The sequence below is a fragment of the Thalassophryne amazonica genome, chromosome 15 (assembly GCF_902500255.1).
Source record: "Thalassophryne amazonica chromosome 15, fThaAma1.1, whole genome shotgun sequence".
Taxonomy (NCBI): Eukaryota; Metazoa; Chordata; class Actinopteri; order Batrachoidiformes; family Batrachoididae; genus Thalassophryne; species Thalassophryne amazonica.
This window is the reverse complement of record NC_047117.1, coordinates 60274946-60285198: the sequence shown is the minus strand read 5'-3', so window position 1 is coordinate 60285198 and position 10253 is coordinate 60274946. Positions and strand designations below refer to the sequence as shown.

Below are 10253 nucleotides of genomic sequence, written 5' to 3'. Positions count from 1 at the left end.
CTTTGCATATTGAATCGTATTGGATTATTTTTGTTTGTCTCATATGTTTTCTATCATTAGAAACAAAAGTGGATTTGAAAGAGTCGGTGCGTGGACAGGACATATTTATCATTCAGACCATTCCCAGGTGAGGCGGAGAGATGTTTTCCAGATCCCAGGGATTCTGCAGTGATGAAAGCTTTCCTGATAATCCTGTGTATTCAGTATTTTGGCCATCCCAATTTTATTTTCTGTAAAACCGAAGCATCACTTCACATTATTAGTGATCAATATTTTCTTTTGCCTTTGCATATGGCTGCAGCCATCTTTGTAGTTTTCTTTGGCTCATTTGACAATTGTGGGCATGTGACAAATTTGGCACCATCTGCATATGTTTTGGTGATTCTGATTGGTTTGTTTGTACCAGACGGACAGTTGTTCTTCGGCTTGTTAACTTGAAAAGAGTCGGAGTACTTTGCATTTGAAGCAGATGAACAGTCTGTAGTAATTCCAGGAGTACAGGGGTGGTGTCCATTCTCCATGTAATATGGAGTAGCGTCAGGAAGGCCATCCAGTGTAAAACCTGTGCCAAATCAACATGCTGTGGTGACCCCCGGGTGAAACAAGAGAAAAGCCAAAGGGACTTATTTACCAAGGAGTAGTATTTTTGTACAAAACAAAAGCCATTTCATTCCAAAGTACAACCTCACACCTGAAAGACACAGATCCGATCTGTTTGAAGTTGAATGACTTTCAAGTCATGTGAAAATTCTCTTAAAGTTATTCTCTTACATTAGCAATGTAGGCTAATGCAACATGGCTTAGAGTAGCATCTTGTTTTCTGTTATGTAATCCAAATATAATGTTTGTGTTTAAAATAAATAATTTGACTCTGCAGCTGCACATCAAATTTAAACACATCTTGTAGCCCAGCATCAACACAAAATGCTGTACAGTGATTGAAGCTTCCATGGACTTGGTTGTGGATACTGCCATATTTGTTGTGCCTAATGCATTCTGGGAAGGTAAGCAGGCAAACAGCAATGGCGTCTCCTGACTTCTCTATGTTTGCGGTGGAATAACTGAAAGATTTGTTAAAGTAGTCCAAAATAGTCATTTATCTTCTTTGTCAAAGGCTTTGCTTCCCCTGTTTTCGTTCAGTATGTGTGGGGGTGATCACTGTGACAGAAATAACTCCAGAAGTAACTCTGTCTTTATAAACATTACTGCTGATCACCTGGATTAATTTACACATTAGCTTCCTATGCTAGCTTCATCGTGAAGTTTACCTTCCTCTCCAGACACTGCTATCATAACTGAACGTTGGAGCATTTTTATTATTTATTTTAATATATTATTTTAATATATGCAAGTGTTTACATCTTCCTACTCTTTTTCAAGCGCTGTTTTTTTTGTAAACATGTTTTTCTTGAGGATTATTTTTTCTTTTTTTCTGTGTGTTTTTTGCAGATTAAATTCAGTTCATTCATTCATTCATTTAAGACAAATCTATCACAGTGATATGACAACAGAAATAATTCATGTTTTTATGTCTGTTTTTAAAAACATCACTGATCAGTGATGCAATGCAGTTGTGAACACAGTCTTCCTTTCGTCATATCACCGTGATAGATTAGTCTTGAATCAAAAAGATCTAACATTCAGTTATGAATGCAGTCTGTGCTCACTCACTCACTCATCTTCAACCGCTTACTCCAGTTAAAGGTCTTGGGGGGGGACTGGATCCTATCCCAGCAGTCATGTGGCATGAGGCAGGGTACACCGTGGACAGGACGCCAGTCTGTTGCAGGGCCACATATAGACAAACAAACATACCCGCACGCACACCTACGGACAATTTAAAGTTTAAAATCCAGCTAACCTGTGTGTCTTTGGATGTGGGAGGAAGCCAGAGCACCTGGAGGGAACCCACACAAAGACGGGGAGAACATACAAACTCCACACAGAAAGGTCACAGGTGGGAATCGATCCCATGACCCTCTTGCCGTGAGGCAACAGTGCTAACCACTAAACCCTGCTTTCAACAAACTGTCAAGGTTAAATGTTTTGTCTCCTGTTAGCTCACAGCCTACCTCACTTTATAGTCCCAAAATTGACTGAAAAAATACCAGTCATTGTTTGTAAAATTCACTTTAGACTTGAAGGATTAAAGATCTGTTTTTAAATCACATGGATGTGTTGCTGAGTGCAGAGGCAGATGTGGCCGGTACAGGTGGGAAGGACGGCTCCATTAGGGGGATTCAGGTGGTTATTTGTAAGAATGACACAAACATATGGTGCACACATAGATGATTGGACAGAATGTCGATTGGTCAACTGGATATGAAGATTGTCCAAAAAGCAACATGTTTTTGAGGGTTTGACGGATGCAGTGCACAAAACAAACATGAATCTCTTTCATGAATGAGTGGTACAGAATCTGAAAAAGTCACAGTTTCTTCCTTTATTTCATGGTGACTTTCACAATGGTTCTTAGATTTTTATTTATTTTTTTGCTGAGGGGCGGGGGTGACTATATCTGTAAAGAAATCCTTTACAAGACAGTGATTTGAAAAAAATGCTCAACTCTGGGACACATGCTGTCTTGAACTCCACATATGTCAAATGTAATTTATTAACTTGTAGTGCAGCAGATAACAGAATATTTACAGAGGAATCCTGCAATTGGTGATAGAAGCACCGAATTTGGCACAAATACTCCTTAGACATTACTAAATTGAAAAAAACAAAACAAAACATTGGCTACTTGAATTTTCAGTAGGCAGCCAGGTGAGGCTGCACCTTAAAATCATATTTATCTAATAGATTACAATTTGTTCATGTAAATGGGGAGTCTTCTTCACAGACTAAGATTAATTATGGAGTTCCACAAGGTTCAGTGCTAGGACCAATTTTATTCACTTTATACATGCTTTCCTTAGGCAGTATTATTAGAAAGCATTGCTTAAATTTTCATTGTTACGCAGATGATACCCAGCTTTATCTATCCATGAAACCAGAGGACACACACCAATTAGTTAAACTGCAGGAATGTCTTACAGACATAAAGACATGGATGACCTCTAATTTCCTGCTTTTAAATTCAGATAAAACTGAAGTTATTGTACTTGGCCCCACAAATCTTAGAAACATGGTGTCTAACCAGATCCTTACTCTGGATGGCATTACCCTGACCTCTAGTAATATTGTGAGAAATCTTGGAGTCATTTTTTATCAGGATATGTCCTTCATTGCGCATATTAAGCAAATATGTAGGACTGCGTTTTTGCATTTGCGCAATATCTCTAAAATTAGAAAGGTCTTGTCTCAGAGTGATGCTGAAAAACTAATTCATGCATTTATTTCCTCTAGGCTGGACTATTGTAATTCATTATTATCAGGTTGTCCTAAAAGTTCCCTGAAAAGCCTTCAGTTAATTCAAAACGCTGCAGCTAGAGTACTGACGGGGACTAGAAGGAGAGAGCATATTTCACCCATATTGGCCTCTCTTCATTGGCTTCCTGTTAATTCTAGAATAGAATAGAATAGAATAGAATTCTTCTTCTTACTTATAAGGTTTTGAATAATCAGGTCCCATCTTATCTTAGGAACCGCATAGTACCATATCACCCCAATAGAGCACTTTGCTCTGACTGCAGGCTTACTTGTAGTTCCTAGGGTTTTTAAGAGTAGAATGGGAGGCAGAGCCTTCAGCTTTCAGGCTCCTCTCCTGTGGAACCAGCTCCCAATTCGGATTAGGGAGACAGACACTCTCTCTACTTTTAAGATTAGGCTTAAAACTTTCCTTTTTGCTAAAGCTTATAGTTAGGGCTGGATCAGGTGACCCTGAACCATCCCTTAGTTATGCTGCTATAGACTTAGACTGCTGGGGGGTTCCCATGATGCACTGAGTATTTATTTCTCTTTTTGCTCTGTATGCACCACTCTGCATTTAATCATTAGTAATTGACCTCTGCTCTCTTCCACAGCATGTCTTTTTCCTGATTCTCTCCCCTCAGCCCCAACCAGTCCCAGCAGAAGACTGCCCCTCCCTGAGCCTGGTTCTGCTGGAGGTTTCTTCCTGTTAAAAGGGAGTTTTTCCTTCCCACTGTCGCCAAGTACTTGCTCACAGGGGGTAGTTTTGACCGTTGGGGTTTTTCTGTAATTATTGTATGGCTTTTGCCTTACAATATAAAGTGCCTTGGGGCAACTGTTTGTTGTGATTTGGCGCTATATAAATAAAATTGATTTGATTTAAAAGATTAATTGAATTAAATTTAAAGATGCAAATTAAAAGATGCTCCAATCATATTGAAAACTGTACCACATTATTTGCCTGATCATAAAGATTCCAAAAAGGCATAGTTTGGATGAACTGTGACTGAATGTTATGGAGTTATACGGTAAAACAGCAAGAATGTTGACAAAGGTCAATTTCAGTTTGTACAGGGGTCAAAGTTAAAATTGCCCTAATTTTGGTAAAAAGTGATGTAAATTAGTTAATAGGTTTAATAGGGTTTAAAAAAGGAACTAGAGTTTTGCCTGTGGGGATCTGCGGTCTCTAGATTGGGTAGTGTTTCTAAAATAGGTAGCTGACATTTTTCAAGGGTGGTAATAAATTGTGCATAGTTTTTATAATGAATTGGAATAGTGTGTGAGTCCAGAATGCTTTTTAGAACCTTCGACCTGAAACCGCAACCGTTTTTAGAAGAACTCAACCCTATTATTTCCTGTTAATTACATCATTTTAATGTTAATTCACTGTATTAATGTATTTATAAATTGTTTAGTTTGTTGTTATCATATACACACTATTGTTGTTGTTGTCATCCATTCAGCTTCTCCCATTTTGTTTGTGGTCACCACAGCGGATATGGCCAGATCCGCATTGGCATTTGGCACAAGTTTTACGCCGGATGCCCTTCCTGACGCAACTCCAGCATGGCCTGGAGAAACATACACAGCCACTCGTGTTCCCAAGAGGTCTCCCATCCAAGTACTAACCAGGCCCTGCACTGCTTAGCTTCTGAATCTGATGGGATCAGGCTGACACAGAGCAGATCGGCTGCATCATATACACATTATTATTATTATATTTTTACTTTTATTTTGTCATTTGATTTTTAAATGGGCCACAATGGAAATAAGTGTTTTCGCTTTCTTGTGTCATCCATGTATTATTAATGGCTTTAGAATTACAGTATATTATGTGCTTACATTGAACATACTAAGCAAAAGCACAAACGCACTCATGCTTTTAATATATAGATGATTTACTGCCCCCTGCTGGAATGCCGTGTGAGTCCTATCAACATTCCCTTTTGGTGCCATTCATCCTTGACCCAGTATTCATAAGCATACCAAACAACAAATTTCTGTTCTCCCCGGTTTGTGCGTGCGCAAAATTGCACGCGCACACAGTTCTGTTTGTCTTTTCTGCATTCTGCTGTAAGCAGGTGCTTTTAATTTGACACAAACATAGACGGTGGTGGAAGACATCAAAGGCACTACACTTTTCACTTATGGTACCGGGACCATGACACTCAAGTCGCTCATGGAAACAGCAACATGGCACTTAACTAAACTCACTAAACCAATTAAACTACAAAAACACAATAAATCAGTAACACTAACAAAACTGTTAAACTAACATGAACCACAATAACAACATTTAAAACACCAAAACCCCGAACTCCCATGGTGCACTGCAGCGCAATGTCCATTGTTTACTGGTTAGTTAAAATAGCTTATTTCTCAAAAAATATTTGTCCTATCAACTTTCTGTCTTTGCAGCATTCATCCTTGACACAAAATACAAAAGTATATAAAACAGCAAATATCAGCTCTCCCCAGTTTCACTGTGATTGAAGCCATGCACATATATGCACACAGAGGCCGCTTGGCTATTATAATATAGAATAGTTTGCACCATGTGTCATGCTTAGTTATCACGCAGGGTGACATATGGATGTCGACATTGTTTGACCTTTACTTTGTAGACCAAACATTCAACACAGTCAAAAGTATTCCATTTATTAATCCCATTAGCTCAACCAATAATTTGCACCACTTTTTACCAAAATTGCCACACTTCTTGCTGTATTTGCCCCATAACTTCATAACATTCAGTCATAGATAGTCCAAACTATACCTTTTTGGAATCTTTACAATAAGACAAATAATGTGGTATAGTTTTCAATATGATGGGAGCATCTTTTAATTTTGACCCCTGTGTAATGGCTACCTATTGAAAATTCAAGTGGCCAATCTCTTTTTTTTTTTTTCAAAAGAGTATTTGTTGTTTCTGTTACCATTTGCAGGATTGCTTCAGTTATCTACTGCACAATTTTATCTTCAATTCAATTTATTTAATTTAAATTCTGCCAAATCACAACAAAGCTGCCTCAAGGTGCTCCACACAAGCAAGGTCTAATGTTATCAACCCCTAGAGCAAGCACACAGGTGACAGTGGTCAGGAAAAACTCCCTCTGATGATACTGAGGAAGAAAGCTCAAGCAGACCAGACTCACAGGGGTGACCCACTGCTTAGGCCATTCTAACAGTTACAAGGTTTTTACAATATTTTACAAAGGTGAAGAAACAGAAAATATGAAAAAAAAATGACATAATAACAAAACAATATGTATTTGATAAGAAGTCCACGCAAGCAGTTATGCCACGGCAGGGGTCATCCAGCAGTCCTCATGCAGTGGGCCTGTTCCAAATGCAGACTGCAGCGTGCAGTCTATCAGTACGACACCCTGTCTTCAGTAGCTGTCCCACTATCCGTACCTCCGACAGAAAAGAGCAGAATCAGTCTCCTGGAAAAACTACACCTGTGTATAATTCATCAGCAGTAAAAAACTGAGAAAATACTAAGGTGGTCACCAGCCGCTAGCCCTAAGCTTCACTAACAGACCCAGAATTTAGATACAGTTGAGGCCAAGACCTGTTCCATTACTAATAAAATAAATTTAAAAGGTTAGGACGCATTGTTCCATGTTATGCCAATGTGCAAGCCATACGAAAAGGAGAATAAACTTGAATGTCTCTACAGAATCATACTGTTTTATCTCCATAGGGAGATCATTCCACACAACAGGTGCACGATAAGAAATGCTCTGTGGCCCGCAGACTTTTTATTCACCTCAGGGACACAAAGTAGTCCTGCACCCTGAGAATGCAGAGCCCAGGCTGGTATGTTGGGTTTAATTAGGTCAGCTACGTAGGGAGGTGCTAGTCTCTGAATAATTTTATATGTTAATAGCAGAACTTTAACATCCGACCTCACAGAGACAGGAAGCCAGTTAAGAGATGCCAAAATGAGTGTAATGTGGTCAAGCTTTCTACTTCCTGTCAAGAGTCTGGCAGTAGCATTTTAAACTAAATGGAGACCCCTAATGCTGGACTGCGGGAGACCAGAAAATAAAATTGCAGTAGTTCAGTCTAGAAGAGACAAATGCATGAAGCAGGGTCTCTGCATCAGACATAGAGGGGATGGGACAAATCTTCGCTATATTTTGCAAGTGGAAAAAAAGCAGTCCTTGTAATATCTCTAATGTGTAGGTCAAAGGGAAACGTGGGATCAAGAATCACTTCAAGGTTCCTCACTTTGTCATTGTGATGTATGACACATGAGCCTAGGTTAGCTTAGCTGATCAAACTGATGTAGATGTCTGTCTGGACCAAGGACCATCAGTTCAGTCTTGTCTGAGTTTAAAAGTAAGAAATTGCTGGACATCCAGCTTTGTACTGATGCAAGGAAATCCTCTAAAGATTTGATGTGTATGAGATTACCAGCAGTTATTGGCATATACAACTGAGTATCATCAGCATAACAATGAAAGATAATCCCAAAATGCTGCAATATGTGCCCAAGGGGTGCTATATAAATAGAAAACAGCAGGGGGCATAAGACGCACCCCTGTGGAACCCCATATTTCATGTCACCAAGGTTATAGGTAGTGTTGTTGTACTAAACACAGTGAGAATGACTGGTTAGGTATGATGTCAACCATGCAAGGGCATTCCCAGTAATCACAACATGATTCTCCAGCCTATTAAGTAGAATATGGTGATCCACCATATCAAATACTGCGCCAAGATCTAACAATAACAGAACCGTAGTGGTATCGCAATCCATTGCAAGCAGAAGATCGTTTACCACCTTGGTCAGATCTTCTACTTGTTGAACATCCAGTGAGAATCATCATTCTTGTTGGTATTAGCTCATCGCTGATGTCTTTCTCTGCAGTCATATTGTGTCTTGTTTTCACTTTATTTTAATTTCTGTCATTGTTCAGAGATGTCAACACTGCCATCATGGAGCTGCTGGTGATGGCTTATGCCCTGAAGATGTCCTGTGCCAACAACATCATCGGGGTCATTCCCTACTTCCCGTACAGCAGGCAGTGCAAGATGAGGAAGAGAGGCTCCATTGTCTGCAAGCTGCTAGCTTCTATGTTAGCTAAAGCAGGTAGGTCTCTGTCATTGTACTTAAACTTGTTTTCCAAAATCACACATCACAGCAGCATTTTGGTGCACACTGTACATTGGCTTGCAAAAGTATTCAGCCCCTTGGTATTTCACACATTTTAATTTGTTTGTGCCATTTCACGTACAAAAGGTAAATCAGACTTCTCAATTTAAAAATTTCTAAAATTATCTTCCTTAAACTCAAACTGAAAGTACATCTCTACAACTTGATATAAATTAGTTAAAAATTGCATAAGTAATGGGCCTTTTGGTATAATACTTAAATAAATAAATAATACATTTTATTGCCAGTTTTCTTCAGACAGGGAATGAACATTTCCAAGTCACTGAATATGTCTTGAACTTTATTTAGGGCCCCTTCACACACAGCACAAATAAGTAGAAATCAGGGTGAATCACAGCGAAACAGTCTGAATTTGCGAACACTGAGCCGACGTCGGGCGGGACACAGGGTCGGGCAGGCATGAACGATCTCGCTGCGATGGAACAAAGTGTGAGCAGCTGGAACGTGTGGAACCACATTGCACCTGTGATATGGAGAACACTAAAATAAAACCAACTGTATAATTCGTTAAAATCACTGGGTTGATAGACATAATAAATAAAAGGGGACGCAATACAGAACCCTACTGCCAAATAACCCTGTTTAAATAAAAAAATAAATGCCACTTGCAGGATTCAAACCTGCAATTTACAAAAGTTGTGATTAACAGATGGAAATTTTACCACTCTGCTACAATCACTGTCTTATAACAGGAGCGTAAAATGCCTAAAATCAACAAGGAGATAAATGTATTTAAAAAACAGAAATTAGACAGTGTTTGGAAGAGGAAGTTTTCATTGTCTTTTATTACGGCAACAAAAGCGCCATAATAACTGACAAACGGCGTTTGCTATGGTGTATTTTTGGTGATACGTGACTGAAAGTGGTGTAATTGTGGCACTGTTGGCTTGTCATATTGTGATAGTCCTGCGGCATGCCGCTCAAAGGACACGCATGCTGGACACACGTGTTCTGTTGGACATGCATGTCTGGTAGAACATGTGTGGCATTCAGATCGCCTGCTGTGTGATCTTACGGTCCGTTTCACATTTAGCAGCCTGCCGAGGTCTGTCCTGTTCTGCTGTGGTCTTGGGGCCCTACTCTGGGGCTTGTAGGGCCCAGGGTGCCGCGGGATGTTGGGGGGGGGGGGGGTACGTAGGGCTGCAGCTTTCGATTATTTTACTAATCGAGTATTCTATCGATTATTCTGGCGATTAATCGAGTAATCGGATAAAAGTACTTTTGCGTTTTTAAACAACATCAATAGTCCATGGCTCTCCTTAAACAATGGCACAATGTCCCTGCGCCAAAGTGTTGGCATTTTGCTGAAATCGCGATGGGATGTGGCTTTCTGTTTTGTTTTCTCCAACTTGTATAAGTTAACCATTTTTAAGGTTTTTTATTATTATTATAAAGGTTGATGGACTGGGTCCCTGCGTGATTTTTTTTTTTTAATCCCTCTTTCTCTGCAATTCAGCAGATGCATTTCAGCTGTAGGTTGAACATGCAAGCCCCGCAGTCAGTTTTTTTTTTTTTTATTATTATTTTATTTAAGTTACTGTGTTTGTTAGGTGTTGTGTGTTGCCCAAAAAAGCAAAAATTAAAAAGTCAAACAGTGTGAGTCTGAGGGAAACACAGAAGAAAGTGGCCGGGGACAGAGCTGTGACTCGCCCGGTCCTGAGAGCCCCTCACACTGGGCAGAGAGGAGACAGCAGCCGGCCACCGGGTCAATAGT

At 39.6% G+C, this 10253-nt stretch overlaps 1 protein-coding gene across 2 annotated transcripts in view; it reads left to right on the top strand.

Moving 5' to 3' along the window:
- Nucleotides 1–10253, top strand: part of LOC117526077 (phosphoribosyl pyrophosphate synthase-associated protein 1-like) — a 42816-nt gene that overhangs the window by 11445 nt on the left and 21118 nt on the right. For both annotated transcript variants that reach the window (XM_034188090.1, XM_034188089.1), the window contains exons 3-4: nucleotides 61–127; nucleotides 8283–8455. In XM_034188090.1, the coding sequence (XP_034043981.1) occupies nucleotides 61–127; nucleotides 8283–8455 (240 nt within the window). The remainder of the gene's footprint in view (nucleotides 1–60; nucleotides 128–8282; nucleotides 8456–10253) is intronic.